Genomic DNA, 19,708 nt, shown 5'->3' on the forward strand with positions numbered 1-19,708 from the left:
AGCACACTTTCTGACTCAAACCTACAGATACTCTTTTCCACAGTTGAAATGGTTCATATAACACTGAGAACATCACAAAGCACCACACATTGACTCACAGGCATGCCTTCAATATTCTGTAGGATTGTTGAATCTCATTGTTGTTAAAAGTTATCATGTTGTCAATTTTCTAATCTAATTCCTAATCTTGAAAATGTGCCTCTGATTTCTAGTTCACTCAAGCCAGTAATAAGATACTGTTTTCCTGTTTTATCATCGATTTTCCATGGTTATCACGGTGTCGTCATTTATTACTGTTTATGGTCGCTAATACACATCTCGACGTCCAGGGCCTATGTTGCAAAACTCAGTGGAAACATGCTGAAAATTTATAAGGATTGGAGGGTGGTGTAGCTGTCATCATGCATCACTTCTTCATAAAGCATTGATGGTGTATGATAATGCAGTGAGTCCATTCATTCAGGTACTTCTCTTTTGACAGCTCCGTGCCAGCCTGTCTTTGGGATTCCAATGGTGCAGCAGTGAAGGCGAACCACTCCGCACCTTGCAGAGCTGAAAGTCTCATGGAGGAAGCAGAAGGAAGAACAGACCAGCGTAGTACTGAGTGCTGAAGGCTAATCGTTAGGATTGTGTACAACTCTGGAGAAGACAAAAGGCTTTCACATTGGTAATTTCATTTTATTTTTACAGTAGCTCTAGGAGATAAGAAAGGCACCTATTATTAATTCTGTTTGCCAGGCAAGGTAGCTGTTAGGAATAAAGGTGGCATTTTATAGTATTAGTGGAGGGTGCTCAGACCAGGGGCCTGTTAATGATAGACTGATGGGTTATGGGTCCCTCTGGCAGAGGCAGATGGAGAATGAGGGGCTGACAGGGTCCTTAGCTGAGTGGGTGGTGATGGTCCCAGTAGAGCTCCAGATGAGACTGGGAAGAGCTGATGGCCAAGGGTCTAGACTTGGGCTGGGCATCCTGTAGTCCAAGACATCTAAATCTTGAGCATCTTCACCTCAGCCAGGCCACATGGATAAAGAATGTCCAGGAGAGAGGAAGCTGATCCAGCCTTCACAGAACTCCCACTATTGGTCAGGGTGGGGGAGAAAAGAAAAGAAAAGATAACATGCATACACATGCATACACGATTTTATTTAATCCTTAAAGTACATTTAATTATTTTTGTTTTGCAGATTATCATTCTGAGTTTCAGGGAGACTGAGATTTTCTGGAGCATAGATTATTGGATTTTATTGTGATAAAGCAAAACATTAAGTTCAGCAATGGACTGTTCTTTATAGAGAGAGATACAGGTATATAGATCTAGATTCCATTTTGTGTAGTATATAAACTCATTTTTATATACGTTTCTATGTGTGTACATAGGTATACATACAGATATTAATACAGTTATGGGGATAGAGAGATTTTTTTTTTTTTACTTTCTGTTGAAGTTAATGGCACATGTACTGAGAAATGCACTTCAGAGTAATGCTTACTGCATCTTGGCAAACCAAATGCACTCCTGTAGCTCTTGCCCAGGTCAGGAACCTGGCATCAGCAACCCCCCTTGCCCTGAAGTGCCCCCTCCCCAGGCTTCCCTAAGTCTCTGCCCATGCACCCACCCATCCACAAGGCTGAGCTGCCATCTGACTCCTCCCAGCCTACACTAGCTGTGCTTGTTCTGGTCCTTCATGCAGCAGGAGCTCCGTGGCATCTGGCCCCTCTCACTTGAGAGCTTGTTTGTGAGCTCCAACCATGCTATGCATTGTTCCTGGAGGACTCCAGTGAGGTAACCCACAAATGAGCTTTGCACTTAAGAGAGTCCAGCAAACTTGGCTTCTCAGTCTGTGTTAGTGTCCTAACATGTCATGAGACTAAAGCTGCAGGTAGACTTCAGAAGGTACTGGGCACAAGTTGATACCAGAGTTCGTGTAACCACAGCAGAGCAATAACTGGCTGAGTGGTTTCAGACAAGTCCTTTAACTTCTCTGAGCCTTGAATCTAAGTTTCTCTCTGTGATCCCTTTGATGCGGTATTTCTGGAACTGATGGCCTCCAGGAAGCAATCGGGACATCTATCCAGAGCCATCCACTTTTATTTTATGCAGTTATCTCTTTAGACTTGTGAGGTGTGCTCAAATGTGTTTAGCAACTTGTTAATATTGCAGTTCGACACCCTCTTATCAAATTAAGAATTCATTCTGGCAAGTTCCTTCCCCTGAACGTGTGTGACAATACTCCAATTGGTTGCTCTGCTGCTGGCCACTGTCCTATCACGCCCTTCTCCAGAGAATGGGCAATGATCTCTCTAAAACAAAACCTACCTATGGCATTCCCCAGTAGAATATTTTCCACAAGCTCCTGTTGTTTAATGGCTAGACTCATAATTATTTAGCATGGCACTCAAACCCTTTAAAATGTGTCCTAACCTACATGAGGGCCTCCTATCTTGCTATTCTCCAAACAAGCCCTCCCATCAGGCACCTGACCATAGACTCTGCTTCATCTCAGCAGCTGCTTTTCTCTCTGGTTGAGAGATCCTCCCTGATATCAAGGGGAGTCCACCTCTCAATTGTAGTATAGTCAGCAAACGAGAGTCCCCAGGGCCAAATTCGGTTTTCTGTCTGCACGTGCAGCCCATGAACTAAGAATGGTCCATGGTCAAAAAAAAAAAAAAGGTTTTTGTTTTGTTTTGTTTTATTTTAGAGAATAAGATTTAGTGATATGTGAAAATCACATGACATTCAAATTTCAGTGTCTATAAATAAAGTTGTACTGGGACACAGCCATGACCATTCATTCATGTATTGCCCATGGATACTTTCATGATACAACAACAGAGCTGCCTGGTTATAGCAGACTGGGTTGCTAGCAAAGCAGAAAATACCTACTAGTTGACTCTGATCTATATTCACAGTACTTTGTACACAGCTCTACTTTCCAAGTTAATATATAATGTATGTACTTGGGTTTATATATATTTATGAAGGTGTTTATCTGTGTGTCTATATACAATGTATTTAGTTTTATCCTGGGTAGCATGCTCCATTCAACTCTGTATCCTAGCCTCTAATTCAGAGCTTGACACTCGGGCAACACGTAAATAAGTGTTTGTTAAATTGCTTTGGCAGGTTTGGTCCACAATTTAACTCAGTGGCTCTTGGGGTTGACTTTGTCATGGTTAATGCACCTGTCCAGACGTTGTATGTAGATCTAAGTTTTATAGATGCAGAATTTATGCTGGAAAACCAGAGACAGGTAAACCCAGTTCAGCTCGGCAGGCTTTTAAGTTATTAAGTATAACCATCACTGTGTTGGGAATACCGAGTTCATGACCAGAAGAGACCAAAAAGGCCTGAGCTCTCCCCTCAAGAGGTTTACCTTTCTGGGGGCAAAGAGAGTTGCTAATGCGTCACATCAACACTCTTTCAGTTGAGTTTGTGTTTGTTGAGGGAAAGAATTAAAGAAAGTGCATTCTTTTCAGTAGGCAGATGTAGACATGGCACAGAATTTCAAAAGCGGAAGAGTATTTTGAGACCAAGGGATACGCCCCCCTTGCTTGGCCATTCTCACACAAACTCTTTGACTTCACTGACCTCAACTTTCGCACGTGGAAAATGGCCTTGAGGGTAAACTAGATCAAGCATGAAGTCCCCTTTCAGTTTTAATCCTATAGATTTATTATTTTTTTAATTTGACTATTTTATTTAACTTTTTGATAGTTGTCTCTGCAACCAATGGTACCCAAGTGTTTGGCTTGCTTTAATATGTATGCAGTATATTTATTCTAAAGGCATTATCCAGAGGCTCTTCATCGTAAAACCCAAGATCTGAAAAAGTATTACAACCCATAAACAAAAGACCCTCCATATCTACGAGAAGATAAGGCTATATTCTGAAGTTCATTTTTTTAATTACCAAATCACTTCAAACAGTTTCCAAATGTAATAGGAACAATATGGTGTGACTCTTGATGTTGGCTTCTACAATTAGTGTGTTATTAATTAAACTCTTGAGTAATATAATAACTTGACGGTTAAAGCTCCTCTTTGCATTTAAAGTGCATGCAAACTGTGGCTCCAATTATAAATAAACTCTACTGCTATGGGCTTGAAACAGCAAATTTAATTATTCAGAGCAAATTGTTCAATCGATGCTCTGTTCTGGAGAAACGCTTCCTGAATACTCTAGTGGGTCAACACGACTATGTGTCTAAAGTAGAGTTCCATACAATAGGCCTCCTTGTGCATCTCTCTGCTCCCATCCTCTCCACCCTCTCTGCTTCTGCTCCAGATTGGAAATCCAAATGGGTTCTCCCAGCCTCCTGACTCATCCCTCTAACCCACCACCTCTCACTCCATAGCTGCTCATTATAAACTTTCCACACTGGCTATGATTTGAGCATCCCCTTCCGTTACTGAAACATCACCAGGGATTTCCGGTAAGCTTCAGAATGAGGATTAAGTCCCCAGCTTCATTGACTGGTCCCTGCAAGGAAACATTCCATCTCCACGCCATGTCCAGCTCCTTGGCTTCTTGTCCCACACTCATCTTTTGCTCTATGGTATTGAACCCATTAACACACCTTCAATAAACAAAACTGCCTCATGCCTCCAATCCTTTGTACATCTGTTTTTTTCTCCCCTCAGAATGTCATTCCCTCTGTGGAATCACGATTTGGCCCATGATACTCAAAGCTGCTCATTTTCACTCATCAGTGTTGGAATGGGGATGTTTCCTGGAGGTCAGTGTGCATCAGAGTGCTGAATGATCCTTAGTAGGAAGTCATAAGGACTTCCAGGACCATCACGGAAAAGGATGCAAGAAGCCCAGGTGAGGCCTGTGATTGACACCATTGAGGAACTTAGTCACTTCACCAAGGTAATTGGCTTTTAAAACTTCTATTTGCTTCCCCACAAAGACGGGCTTCAGTCCAGAGAAAACCCTATGATAAGCATCTGAGGTCCCAGTTGTCCGTCTATCTAAAGACCTTGGAAGACAATCTCTCTACACTTGAAGCAATGGTACCGACTTACTTCAATGCACATGGAGAAAAAATAAGCAAGTATTCAGGGTATGGAACGTCTCTCAAGAAGACTTTTAAAGAAAATGAAGAAAACAAAGAATAGCTTGAAAACAGGCAAAGTGATCAGTTGCCCTAAAAATGGTGCAAAAAAAAAAAAAATGGTGCTGGAGATTAACAAAGGTCATGACCATCTCTGGTTGGAGAAATTTCAAAGCCTTCATGGAGGAAGTGGTGTGTCCTTGTGTTAAGGACATGGAGACCAGTTAGACTGATCAGCACCTACAAATATCATGCACTAATCGCCGTGTATCGGATAGGACTTAGAGGCGGCCCTGTCGGGGACTCTCCACCTTTTATTCATATCAAAGACATTGGAGTCTTCTTTGGTCTGTGTGAGAGGATATCTTGATGCAAAGCAGTGATTTCCGAACTTCCATCCCTGAGCTAGATGACTTCCATGACTTTTGTTACATCTAATCTATCATTTATACAATTGTCTCATTACTGTTCCCTTGAAGAGAATGATTTTTTTACTCAGATGACTTTTTTGCACACATACACTGTTACATTTTTTAAGGGGGCAGCAATATCCCATATCATCAGTCAGAGATGAAGGTAAAATAAAGACAATGAGAATAAAACATTGCTATGAAATTCTACTGAGATGCTGTTGTCTGCCAAGGCTTGGGTCTATGGCTTGCCATCTCTCTATTAAGGATGGGCACCAGAGGTCTGTGTAGAAAGATGTTAATAATGCACATCTATGAGGGCCCCAACCTGAAGCCTTCTTCTTAAAGCAACTGAAATAAAGTTGACAACAACGGACACTTTTCTTATTAGATTTGATGCTATCTGATGCCATTGCTGTGTACTGCCTAAAACCATCTCAGGTCCCATCTGTGTAGGGCTCTCCCTTCAAAGAAGCATTTATAGGAAGGGAAGAGCACTGGGCCCACATTCAGGGACATGGTTCTATTGCCAGGCCAGCCGTACATGTTTTTCAACAAATAATTGAAACACTGAAGAGCCGTGTCCATGTATCTACAATGAGGATAATAATGCTCCTTATATTTATTTCCATGGAGTCACTCATCCATGACATTACAAATACACGCTGTGCACCTACTATGTGATAGGCCTTTTCCTGGGCTCCAGGATATTGTGAAGAACAGATGAGATATTGGATCTGGAAGCACACTGGGAATAGATGAGTAGTCATTATCATTACCATGATGATAAGCTTTGAAAATATGTCCTTCCTTTCCTGATAGTACTCCCAGCTGCCTCACATCATGCCTGGGGAGGTACTATCTTGGCCCAGAGCTCTGGGAAAGCTAGGGATAGACCCTCTACAGACTTCCTGAAGCCTGACCCTGAAGTCCACAATGTGGTATTGTCTGTGATACACTGGTCTATACATCAGGGCAGGTACTGTCACTTTAAATCTGTGCCCACTGCAATTAAAATGCCAGCGAGATAAGATCAGAAGCTGGAGAGAACAGCTGAAGGGCAGTCAAAATATTTTAATAATGTAACCATGCTTCAAATTTTAATTTGGTTTTACTTTGCGTGCTTTATTATCTGAATGGGACAAATGGAAATGCAATAAACTTCTGAGGTCTGATTGGCTTGAGCCTTAAAACCCTTAATGATAACTGAGGATAAGGCTCCCTGGTGCTCCAGGCTTTACCGAAGCAGGGGGAGTCTTAGAAGACTCGGGATTTAGGGATGGAGTGTTTAGGTCTGCCCTTGCCTCTGACCCATCGGAGTGCCCTAGGTGAGTGACCCCCTGCTCTCAGCCTATTCCTTCATCTGCCAGATGTGGACTGTGCTCCCTGCCTACTTTACATCTCATGGGCCTCAGGAGACTCCAGTGAGTACATCTCAGACCTGGACAGTGTAGAGGCAAGACGAGCAAGCCCTGCATCCTAAGTATTCTGGAATTCCACTCCAACTCATCTACCTAATAGAATATCTTTCTCTTTGATTTGGCTCTTTCCAAAAGGAAAGACTTCATTGGTGCCTACACATCTGCATGTTTACTGCTATCTGTCCCAATCTGACTTGTCTTACAAGGTTTCAAAATCCACCTATGCCCCATGGCCTTTCCAAATTCTAGCAGCTGGAAATGATGTCTCCTCTCTTCTGCCCGCTGCTGACACCCCTGGCACATTCACAAGATACATAACATTATGTCCCTGTGAGAGAGTGATCAGCTGTTCACCATTTCCTCTTCTTCCTGTGCACACAGCCAGACACCATTTCCTAGACCCCCTGCATATACCCGTGGCCATGACTGAGTTCTAGAGAATATGATGAAAGCAGAAATGATGTGCACCTCTTCTAGACCTGGTCCAGGAACACCTTCCATGCACTTTTCCTCTTGCTTTTTACCTTTTTTCTGGCTTAATGCAGGTGGATATGGAGATCTGGGAGACCATGTTTTCATGATGATGAAGTCATGAGACACAAGTCAAGAGTGTGAATCATCCCTTGGAGTAGAGCTGCTCACCAGTGGGAATATCTGGTTTGGACTTTACATGACTAAGAGTTACAGATTCATCCCGTTGGAGCCACTGTATATTCCAGGGGATATTTGTTACAGTAGCGAGCATGCCTTGTGCATCCTTAATGAAGGGAACTGTTCTGGGGCAGAGTTCCTGCTCAGAGCATGTCCTTCACTGATACTGTGTACACTTTTTTCCTGCTGAAATATGGGTTTGGGGAAAAGTTTGAAAAACTGAAGGGTGTAGACTCTGCATTTTATTGTCATGTTGTGACAAATGCATATTTTCGAAACCAAAACCTCAGTCTGAGTCACACATTCTGAATTGCATTTCATATTTCTCAACATAAGATATAGTCCTCAACCAAAGATCCATGTGATAATGCAATTTCAGAATGAAGGGGGGGTATTTTATATCATGTTTACATAATAAGCATATATGAATCCTAATTTTGTAGATTACTGAAATGTGTTTTCTCCTCCTCCTGCCTTTGTTTAATTTCTTCATTAATTCAGAAAATATTTTCTAGACACTTACTATGTGCTAGGCATTATTCTGGGCTCCGGAGATACATCAGTTACATAAAAATCATTTGCTCACATAAGGCATAGTTGATTGCACACATAAACAACAAAATAAATACATGTGGTGCCTAATGGTGATAAGTTCTCTGAAGAAAACTAAGGAAAGCAGGAGCTTCACAGGTAGGGTAACATTGGAGCAGAGACCTGGAAGGAGTAAGGAGGTGAGCCATGTGAACTTCTAGGGAAATCATAGTCTAGGCAGGGTGAATAGCAGGTGCAAAGGCCCTGTGGCACAAGCATATTTAGATAAGAGTAAAGAAAGAGGTCAGTATGATATGCCAGACTAGCCAGCAGGGGAGTGATACCAGGGTGGGAGAAGAGACTGAGCTAATGAGCAAGGGCACTCCACTGAATAAACTGTCTTTACTCCAAGTAAGATGGAAAACCACTGGACAGTTTTAAGCAGAGGATTGCATGATGCCAATATGTGACAACCACCTCACTCTGGCTCCTATGATGAGAAGAGACTAAAAAGCAACAGAACTTTCTGCAATAATGAGCGTGCTCTATCACAGGGCAGAGTCCCTTATAGTTGCCTTATTCACTGGCTGGCTGCTTACCAATTGAGATGCAGCTGGTACGTGTCTAGCTGTACTGGAACTAAGGTGAATTTAGGTGTATTGAACCACACAGACCTAGTGGCTATTACACCGGCTGGTGCAGCTCTAGATAGACAGTGGCTGAGCCAGTCGGGCTGTCACAGTGAAAAGGTGGGTGATGAGGATGTCCTATCCCCAGACCTGATGGAAGCTGGGGATGGAGTGAGAAGTCACCACAGTTCAGATGACTTTAGAAAGCAAAGATAACAGAATATCCTGACACAGAGAAGAAAAAGCAGCAAGGGTTCCTGTAGAACTACTGGCCCAGAAGTGGAAAGAACTATAATTTCCTGAGATGAGGAAGACTAGGGGAGATAAAAACAAATCAGGAGTTTGGGTCAGAAACAGATGAAGTTCAGGCCTCCGGGAGCATTGCATGGAGCTGTCTAGAAGGATGCTGCATATGCATGTTTATGGTTGAGGGGAGAGGTCCACGTTGAGGAGATGTTTTTGACTAGATGATGTCACCTTAAGAATGAGAATATGGAGAAAACTGCCTGGAAATAGAGTTTCAGGGCACCCCTGAGTCTAAAAGGCTGAGTGATATAGCAGGATCAATACATGGGATGCATGGGAGAGAAGACCCAGCAGAGAGAAGGCATCGAGAAGGTGTGAGGGGTCAATGGTGTCATCCTGCGGGAGGTAACCTCAGAAGGACATACGAACTGGGGCTGAGTTGCACAATGAGCACCACTAGTCGCTATGGGATAATTAAAAAATCTGAGCAGAAAAGCTTTACTGGAGTGTGTTGCAAGGGAGAATGGAGACATAGGACCACGACTTTGTAGACCTTTGCTGTGAATGGGAACAGAGAAACACAGGAGGCCTTGCTTGTTGGTAAAGGTGTACTGAGTCTGCTCTGTTTCATGGGGTGGGGCTGAGGGGGCCAATTCTAGTTAGTCAAACAGACCTTTCCTTCCTTCTCTTCCTCACTTTCTCTCTCCCTGCCCCTAGAGTGGTTGCCAAACAAAGTGACTGCCTCAGAGAAATTCTCTGGGCCACACAGGCAGGTCTCGATCTCCTCTGCTTCCTCAGCCGTCCCATTGTCCTTGGATGTCCTTGCACTCCACCTTGCACTGTCCCTGAACTAGGCCATGAACTTCTTATGAGCAGAGCCTACCATTCTCCCCTTGGCCTGGTAGAGCATGGGGCGCATAGTAGGTGCTCATCAAATGTTTTTCAAAGGAATGGTTGTAAAAACAAGACCAAGACACAATCCCTTATCCTTGACTTGCTCAGGGTCAAGTAGGGGAAGAGGGGAACTCCTGAACCACTAATTACAGCCCTGCATGGGAGGGGCTCTAACAGAGGCAAGAAGCGAATGCCCCCAGGGCAGGTTACTGATAACTGAGGCAGGGGAGGAAGGAAGGGCTGGGCAGGATGAGGGCCTTAGCTGCATCCTAGAGAAGAGCTTCTGGAACTTTCTGGACTGCAGAATCAGCCTTTCCCCCAGCCCCTAGCATGGTCCTGCTGTGAAGGCCACACACAGCATATCTTGTGCTAACCCCACACGTTGTATACCAGGGCCTATCAGCCTTACTCTGTTCTGTAAGATGAAGCCACTGAATCACACTGCATATCTGAGCAGGATCAAGGTGCTAAAAACATTTCTGAATGCTTGCTCTCAATTTCTGCAGGTATCTCTTCCTGGGTTAGTGTCAGTTGTGTCGGAGCACAGGACCCAAGGCCACATGTGCAGACACATCCCCCAAAAGATGGAGAAATTAGAAAAACCAGATGTCCCAGGCAGAGGGGCAGGGCACAGCATTTCACGACAATTTAATGCACCATCTTCACATATGCAAGAGAGGGAGGAGGAGGAGGGAACAAGGAAAGAAAGGGATAGAATGCCCCATGCGCCTGGTCTGGGAGTGGCCGTGTGCTACGTGGACAATGGAGGCTGAGTCCATGTCTGGTTCCCGGGAGAACAAGAGGACAGGTCTTCCTCGTGGTGGTCAGGAATCCAGGGCAGGGCCATTTACAACCACGAATGTACCACCAGGCCAGCTCACAGACTCTCCACGCACCTCACAGCACTCCTTGTAATCCTCCCAACAGTGTGCATGGGAGACCGGGACATCCCTTCGTTCCATTTTCCAGTTTAGAAACCAAGTCCCAGAAAGGTTACTGAGTGGCCCTTAGAGCAGAGCCTCTACACCCAACGGCTGCTCGGGACCTAGTTTCTATTTGTCAAGGGAACAGACCAGAAAGTGGCCTTCCATTTCCAGATGTGGAAAATGTTGTGGGGTTTTCCACACTTTTCCTTCTGTGAGTAAGCAAGCTGTCATTTTTAGCAGGAGCTAGAAAGGTGAATCGTTTCGTGAAACTATTTCTATGAAGAATTTATGAAGATGAAGGCTCTGAGGACCCAGCCTGTCTGTGCTAGAGTCAGGAGGGTCTCGGGAGCGTGCAGCCAGCCCCCTCTCGGCAGCTCGCTGTCTGTTTACCTCGGATTTGACCCCCAGCCAGAAGCCTCATGCCTGGGGAGAGAGTAAAGAGGCCTTCTCTTTCTCTATTTTTGATGTAGTGCTACCTTTCAACAAGCACCTCTGTGAGGGGTTAGGCTCTCCTGCGCTGTTGTCTGAGGACTAGGGTCGGCTTTGGGGGTCTGGGCTCCAACAGGGAGTTCATTTCTGCTCAGAGGCTCCCCTTGAACCCAGGCCTCTGTGGGGCAAAATGTACTCCAAGACCCGTTGCTTTAAATCAACGCATTCAGCCAACAAATGTCTCTCCTGCCACTGATGTTTCGCACAGGCTCCAGAGTGCCAAAGGGGACTTTAATTAAAAGCTAACAATTCCCACGTCCGGAGTCTGCAGGTGGAGCCAGGCTGAGGCTGGAGGTGAGATCCCCGCTGTCGGCCTTGTGCATGAAGCTGGTGAGGTGGAGGCCAGGGCAGGAAGGCGTCCTTTGAACAGGCGCCCATAGTGCAGATGCGACATCGCTGCTGGGAAAGGAGCACAGGAGGGAAAGATCCTCCTCCTTTGAAGAGTTGCTCCCTGTGTCAGTGAAAGGCTCTTGTTCCTTTCAGAGAAAACTTTACCAAGTGCTACTCTCCCCATCATCAGGCGTTGGATGAACCTGCCATGCGGCGACAAGGAGGCATGGGCTCCTTGCGCTCATTCATTCATTCACTCCTTCAGTCAACACTTCATCAGCCATGCCCGTGAACATACTGTGCCCACAGCATCTTACCAGGGGTTACTTTGCATCGCCATCACTATGTCCCCCAAAGATGTTGAAGTCCTGACCCCCCCCCCCCCCGCAACCAGTGAATACAACTGTCTTTGCAGATTATCAAGTTAAAATGAAGGCCTTAGGCCGGGCAGCAATCTGATAATGATGGACATCTTTATAAAAAGGGTGCATTTGGACACAGATACCCACTCAGGGACACTGCCACATGAAGATGAAGGCAGAAATCTGGGTGATGCTTCTACAAGACAAGGAACACCAGACTCTAGAGAGAGGCATGAACAGATTTTTCCTCCCAGACTCAGAAGGAAGCAGCCCCACCCACACCTGGATCTCAGACCTCTCTTAGACCTCCAGCCTCCAGATCTGCAAGAATAAATTCCTGTTGTTCTAAGCCACCCAGTGTGTGGTGCTTTGCTATAGAATTCCTAGCAAATTGATAGGATAGGCTAGTGAAGGGCAATGAGAGGCAGTTTTTATAAATTGCGCAATAGAAGGATACCTAGAAAGCCTCAGGGATATGGGGGTGGGCAACTTGTTCTATGTGAGGACACTGTGGGGGTCTCACAGGGACAGTGACCTCCCCACTCTCCCTGAACACCTGTGGAGACAGTTCCCATCCAGCAGGTGCATCAAGGCCATGAGTACGGACAAGGAGGAGAACATGAGAAGAGGGATACGTGAGGCACAGTGTTCACCTTTGATCTGTGTCCCCAACAGTGGGAGTGCGGGGGACAGACAAGTCAACAAAAATGTCCTGTTGTCAAGAGACAAGAATGGAAGTGTCTCATAGGATGCACGATCTCAGAATCTTTTTTAACCTGACCTGCTTTCTCCCCGAATTTTTTTTTCTTTTAGCAGATCTTTCTAGAGTCATGGTTACATTTCTTATCAGTTTCATTAAAATCACTTATTTCAGGCTCCTTTAAGCCCAATCTATGTTTTCAGTTTTATTTATTTAATTTTTTTATTTTATTTATTTATTTTTTGCTTTCATTTTTAAAAGACAACATTGACCATCATAATGATGCCTGTGAACAAACCTGGGTTAAAGGGCAGAACAGGAGCCAGCAGGGCACTGATTCATCTTTTCTTGTTGGTTCTGTGTAACTATAAGACCAACAGTGAAACTGACTTGTTTTTGTCATGGCCAAACCTGGCAAATAAGGTGCAGACATACTAGTCCACTGGTTCTTGAGCTCATGAATGTGTCCGAGGTCAAGCAGCAATTCCAGGATCGAGGTAGGTGTGGTCCTGTGTCCTCTGCATGCTGGGTGATTTTATTATCCTGAAAATGCCCGTCCAGCCAGACTAGGTATTTGAGGTCACACTCAGCATTATGCAAGCTCTCTACACACAGTTGCACACAGCTGTGGGCCTGTCTTGTTGCTAAAGTTGAAAAGTCGGGGTCACTATCAGCTGCAGGACAGTCATGGCTGGCATTCACTGTCAAACCAAGGGTCAGTGGGTAGAGGTTTTTAAGGGTCACCAGCCTTGAATCTTTGGGACCCAAGTGGGGCCCCGTGAGGCTTAATCTACCCACCCTCTCCTCATAGAATCTTGAAAGGCTGCTCATTTCTGTTTTACTAACTCATCATAATCAGGTGTTTATCAGATTTGTCATAAAAATAACTAATAATTATCAAATATGTATTATGCACTGGGAACTGTGTTGTATACATAATTATTTGTAAAAATTACCATACACGGATCACATACCCACACACCGAGCTTGTGTTGGGCAACAGCTCTGGCCTGTAGAGACAATTTATCATGTATTTCTTTTAACAATCTCATGATGTGCGTCACTCCTGCTTATGGATGAGAAAATTGATGTTCGAAGGGGCTTACTAAACGGCCCAGCCTCATCGCTGAGACTCAAAGTCATTGCAGTCTGCTCCACATGCCTACTACACGCCCTTCTTTTTCCTCGGAGGTGCTGCCGCTCTGTAGTTGGGCGATGCTGCTTAAGCCATGCTATGGCTGCAGCTGGTTAACTAGCTGAATTTCCAAAATCAGGCCCCGAGAGGAGAATGAGCTTGGGCCATAGTCATATTCACTAAGGACAAAGAGAGTTTATGGCGGGGAGAAGCCCACAATATTTTTGAGGATAGGAATTAGGAAGCAGTGAGTTGGGGTTTGCACCGTCACCTCTCTGGTCCTCTGCTCATGGTGAACCAAGAGTTATAAGGAAGAAAAGTTTCACACACCACAATAGCTAACGTACAGCACTGGGGCTGATTCCAGAAAACAGCTGCTTGAACGAACTCAGAAGACACACTGCAAGAACCTTCTGTGTGTATCTAATTTCCATACCCTGGTGGATTTCTAGCCAGTCCATGCTGGCAGCCCAGAAATCCAAGTTTTGCTGTGTGCTTGCTATTTAATACCTAGCCTTGTCCCCAGCTGTGTTCTGCAGACCTGCAAACGTTGAGCAAAATTCCAATAATGTAGGCAAGGAAAAAGCATCCAGCCCCACCATGTCGCATGCATGCCTGTTGCTGCATTGGAGTAAGAGCTGGGGGACTGGGTTGGATCCCCCAGTTGTGCCACATACCAGCTCTGTGACCTTGGAGAACGGCTTTATCTTCCCTGAGCTTCAACTTCTTAACTTACCAAAGGGACGGTTGCCACCCGGGACTCTCGCAAGGGTTAAGTAAGGCAGTGTGTGTGAAATCCAGGCATCCAGGCTTCCAGGCTTCCGTGACATTTCTCCGGCACAGATAGCTAACCACTCCTCTTGGCTTCCTCTTTGTCTTGCACATGTTTCCCGGGACTGTATTTGTGCGTATAGCACAGCACTTGATAATGACCTGGGTCCCGAGATCCCCTGTTCCTGCTGCTGGCACACGGGCAAACACTGCCGAGATAAATAAGCATGCATTCCCCCAAAGGAGCTCCAGTCTAACATGAGAAATTGATGTAAGTGCAGATATTATCAGTGCAAGCATCAATGCTGAGAGTTGTTATAGGTGAAGGAACAGAGACTAGGAAAAGCCAAGAATAGAGGGTGATTCCCTCTGTCTGAGAAGGTCCACGAAATTGTCTGACATTTCTTGCACTTCTAAAGGAAGCAATACATGGATTGAGCCCTGTGGGGTGAGTTCAATGTGCTAGTCTGAGAAATATAACAAAGAGTTCTACCCAAGACACCAAAGGACAGAAATATAGGGTGCAAAGGAAGGAGGAGCCATCCTGAATTTGTCACAAGGAGATGTGTGTAAGCCTTGGAGAGCGAGGGGCTTTGGGCTGGGGAGTGAAACGCTGTGTTTCTCACCCAAGAGTGAAAGTCAGTGGTCCTTAGAGTACTTGGTGGTCCCAATAACAGAGATGTGAAGGGAATCGAGAAGCTTGGACTCTTTCTGGCAAATGTGTTCTTGTTCAAGGCGAGGAAAGGAAGGCAACTTGTGCTTTAGATAACCTGGACTCACAGGGGGACCAGACAAAAGATGCACATGACCTTACGGCATGCTGAGTAACAAATCACCTTTGTTCAGGTTCACGGCATAAAGGGATAAAGAAGGGGTTGGGGGTGGCTGGAATATAACTCAGCCATCAAAAAGGAGAGCCTGCCACTTTTGACAATGTGGAAAAACTGGAGGGCATAGACCAAGTGGAATAATCCAGACAGAAAAAGACAAAAATTGTGCGGTTTCACTTACGTGCAGAATTATAAAAGACAAAGAAAAAGAAAAAAAATTGAACTCATTCATTTGGGGAGTATAAATAATAGTGAAAGGGAATAGAAGGGAAGGGAGAAGAAATGGGTAGGAAATATCAGAAAGGGAGACAGAACATGAAGACTCCTAACTCTGGGAAACGAACTAGGGATGGTGAAAGGGGAGGAGGGCGGGGGGTGGGGGTAAATGGGTGATGAGCACTGAGGGGGACACTTGACGGGATGAGCACTGGGTGTTATTCTGTATGTTGGCAAATTGAACACCAATAAAAAATAAATTTATTATTAAAAAAACTGAACTCATAGAAACATAGAGTAGGCTGGTGGTTGCCAAGGGCCAGGGGTGGGGGAGAATAAGCAGATATTGGTCATCTTATAAATTTTCATTTGCAAGGTGAATAAATTCTGGGGATCTAATATACAGCTTGGTGATTATAGTTAATGATGCTGTATCATATATTTGAAATATTCTAAGAGAGTAGATCTTAAGACGCCACACACACACACACACACACACACACACATCAAGTAAGTGTGTGAAGTGATGGATAGTTAACTCAATTGTGGCAACCATTTCGCAACGTATATGTGTATCAAATCATCATAGCTTTCACTTTAAATATATACAATTTTTTTTTTGTCAATTAAGCCTCAGTAAAGCTGGGAAAGAAAATCAGTTGTAATAAATCATGGAAATTTGTGTGCTTCTGGCTGGTGATTGGTGAGGCGGGGGCCTGGGACCCAATGTTGGCCAATAAACTGCGAGAGCAGAACTTATTTCTGAGAAAGATTTGCCCTCTTCCTAAAAGAGATGCAGAGAGGAGCTACCCCTTGCTATGGGTTGAACTGTGTCCTCCAAAAAAATGTACTGTCAGTACCTCAGAATGTTACCTTATTTGGAAATAGTGTCATTTTGCAGATGAAATTAATTCAGTTCAGATGAGGTCATTCTGGAGTAGGTTGGACGTCTAATTCAATATTTCTGGTGTTCTCTTAAGAGAGGAGAAGAGACACAGAGAGGAGAGCACTAAATGAAGAGGCAAAATGCATGGAAACCAGATAGCCATGTGGTGCTGGGGGTCAGACCGAAGCAATGCAGCTGTAAGCCAAGGATGCCCAAGCTTGCTGGCAAACCCCAGAGAGGAGAAGAGGCAAGGGGGGATTCTTTGCTACAGGTTCCAGAGGGACCCTAACTTCCAGCCTTCAGAACTATGAGACAATAGGCCCTATAGACTGTCCTTTGTTATAGCAGGTCTAGGACACTAACCCACCCCTCATTGTTGGGTCTCTTTGACGTGAGCTTTGAAGCAGCCATACTGAGGTGCCAGGGAAGCTGGCCTGGGACATTCTATATATGATGAGGAAGATAGGCAAAAAACAGAAGAAACCTGCCTCCTTGGAGCCTTGACTGTGCTGATTTACCTGGAGACTTTCTGCCATTCGGCTCCTTGGAGTGTGGTGTAATGTATCACCCAGTCCATCTGAGTTGGGGTTCCTCTTATTTGCAGTTGAAAACCTCCTGATATAGTCAGGTTGAAGCTGCATGGGCCAGTGAGCTGTACGTCACAGTATTGGGAGAGGCTTTCTAAGCTGGCACCCTGCAAAGATAACAAAAGGAGGTTTTGGGAATTACACGCTCTCATTCTTTATGAGAATTTTACATGATTTCTCAGTGAGCTGATACATAATGAATTCAATGGCACTGTCCATTTTCTCTCCTTTTTTTATAGTTCTTTTAAAGGTTTTATTTATTTATTCCTGAGAGACACAGAGAGAGAGAGGCAGAGACACAGGCAGAGGGAGAAGCAGGCTCCACACAGGGAGCCTGATGTGGGACTTGATCCCGTGTCTCCAGGATCACGCCCTGGGCCAAAGGTGGGTGCCAAACCACTGAGCCACCCAGGGATCCCTCCATTTTCTCTCCTAAACTAACATATGCTGCTGGGGATTTGCGTCTGTGCTGGGCCACTCTGACTTCTCCGTTGTCTTCTGGTCTGTCCTGTCCCCTTACCTCAGAGCTGTATTAAAAAGGACACTTTTGCTTCACTGCCTTCATTTGTAGGAGGCCACATTCTCTACTTAATATTTGGCTAAAAAGCAATCATTAATAAAGTAAATTTCTACAGTCTTACCTTCCTCCCTTACCCTCTGCAAATAGCCACTCTCTGCTTGGCGTGTTGAGAACAAAGGTGCTAGGACAAGATCATGTGGCTGCTGCAGCACCATTGTCTCTGCCCAGGGATATTGTGTTGAGGGTGCAGGGTGACTGAAAGAGCAGAACCAGCCCCACTTGAAGGGAAGGAGCAGCTCTTGCTTGGAGCTGTAGTGGAAAATGGATCCTCCACTGAGCAGATCAATATTACCTCCTGGGTCATGCCAGTGACCCCCTGTGTGCCAGCACCAACTCCTGTAACATGGAAGCAACTCAGACATGTGACTGTTTTGCCGTGTTGTGTCCAATTTCATGTGGGTACACACAACACAGTACAGTGAAGGTATCAATATCCATTGAATGTGGACATGGCAGGTGCCTCTTGATAAGGAATTTACACAATTAACAGAGAAGAAAATATTACTACAACAGAAAAAAAAATATGGTAGGAGCACCTGGGTGGCTCAGTGGTTGGGTGTCTGCATGTCTGCCCTTGACTCGGGTAATGGTCCCTGGGTTCTGGGATTGAGTCCCACATCGGGCTCCCTGCATGGAGCCTGCTTTCTCCCTCTGCCTGTGTCTCTGCCTCTCACTGTGTGTCTCTCATGAATAAACAAAATCTTTTTTTTTTTAAAGGGAAAAAAAAGAAAAAATATGGTAGGCACCATCATTATCGATACTTTATGGATGGCAAGCCGGAGGCACAGGGGTTGAATATCTTGACCAAGATTGTGCAGCTGGCACATGGTTGAACCCTGTATTCTTACTTCTTGGCTATGCATTTTAGGTAAGTTAGACCAGACAAGCAGGGGTGATGGAAGGCCCAGGAGGGAGGGAAGCCATCCCAGGCCAGGAGTTCAGCTCTGAGCATGAGGAGGAGAGAAATATGGGATTTCTGTCTCTTTCATGAGATGAAGACTCACTTTATTCATAAATGAAAGGACAAGAGAAAACTGAGGGACTAAGAATCCCAGAGACCCGAGTTTCACATATCCTATCAATGCGAACAGGAAGGAAGAACTACCCTTTAAAAATGCCCCCCCCACCCCGTGTCTGACCCCACACTAGATTCCCTGTGAACATGACCTCATTTCTCTCCATTTACCTGTCTCAGGTAGGGACACGAGGGCAACGAGAGAGCTGCTCCATGTGTTACAGGCAGGACGGGACAAAGAAAGGACTAGAATGCAGGCTGGCCTCATGCCGGAGTGTGGACTGCCCCCTCTCACCCAGCCACCCACCAGGGGAGTATTTCCCATGGCCCAGATGCTGTACACAGCTGCCTGGCCATGCCTTATCCAGGGGCCTTGCTGCCAAAAGACTTCAGCTCCCCTTGGGGATCTCCTAAATCTCGAGTCCTTCTGGGGTGCCCATTTCCTCTGGAATGTGACTGCACTGGGCCCTCCTTCCTGGGCCCCAGGGGCTGGGTGTGTGTGGGAGGATCCAGGCAAGCAGAGCATCTGGACAACTGGTGACCCTCCACAGTGTGGACAATAGCACGTTCACCCAGTGTGGCCCCCAAGGGGCCAGGGCAGCTCTCCACTGGCTCTCTGTGTCCTGGAAGAGGACTCAGACGACTGCCCCGAGATCTGGCTCTTTCACCTTTGCTTTCTCCTTCTTACCATCTCAACCTCATTTGCTCTGTCCCTCTGCACTCAGGAGATTCTTGATAAAAATGTGGTTTCTCTCTTTCCATTGTGTCTTTAATTGTTCTTTATGCTTGTAAAATAGGCTGAGGCTGTTGGAGGAGAAAAACACTGCCTGGCTTCATATTCCCCTATCAGAAAGGTGGGTAGATGGATAGACAGATACAGGGGTGCATGAATCTCTCTGTCTCTGTCTCCGTCTTTCTCCATCTCTGTGTACCATCTGGTATCCTCTAGGCAACTACCTTTGAAAAAAGGAGGGAAATTTTGAGCTTTGAGCTGCCACCTTTGTCACATGACCCTTCAGCTTCTCCTGCTGCAATCAAGCC

General features: G+C 45.2%; 1 protein-coding gene across 4 annotated transcripts in view; it reads right to left on the bottom strand.

The window, feature by feature from the left end:
* Nucleotides 1–643: 643 nt before the first annotated feature.
* The window catches only part of LOC144321120 (uncharacterized), a 42,197-nt gene continuing 23,132 nt past the window's right edge, over nt 644–19,708 (bottom strand). For 2 of the 4 annotated variants that reach the window (XM_077910546.1, XM_077910547.1), the window contains 2 exons: nt 17,004–17,179; nt 644–1,076 (listed from right to left, as the gene is read on the bottom strand). In XM_077910546.1, coding sequence (XP_077766672.1) covers nt 986–1,076; nt 17,004–17,179 — 267 coding nt within the window. In that variant the 3' untranslated portion in view covers nt 644–985. The remainder of the gene's footprint in view (nt 1,077–17,003; nt 17,180–19,708) is intronic. The other 2 variants (XM_077910544.1, XM_077910545.1) reach the window with 1 other exon arrangement.

This window comes from Canis aureus, chromosome 9, assembly GCF_053574225.1.
Source record: "Canis aureus isolate CA01 chromosome 9, VMU_Caureus_v.1.0, whole genome shotgun sequence".
NCBI classification, from domain to species: domain Eukaryota; kingdom Metazoa; phylum Chordata; class Mammalia; order Carnivora; family Canidae; genus Canis; species Canis aureus.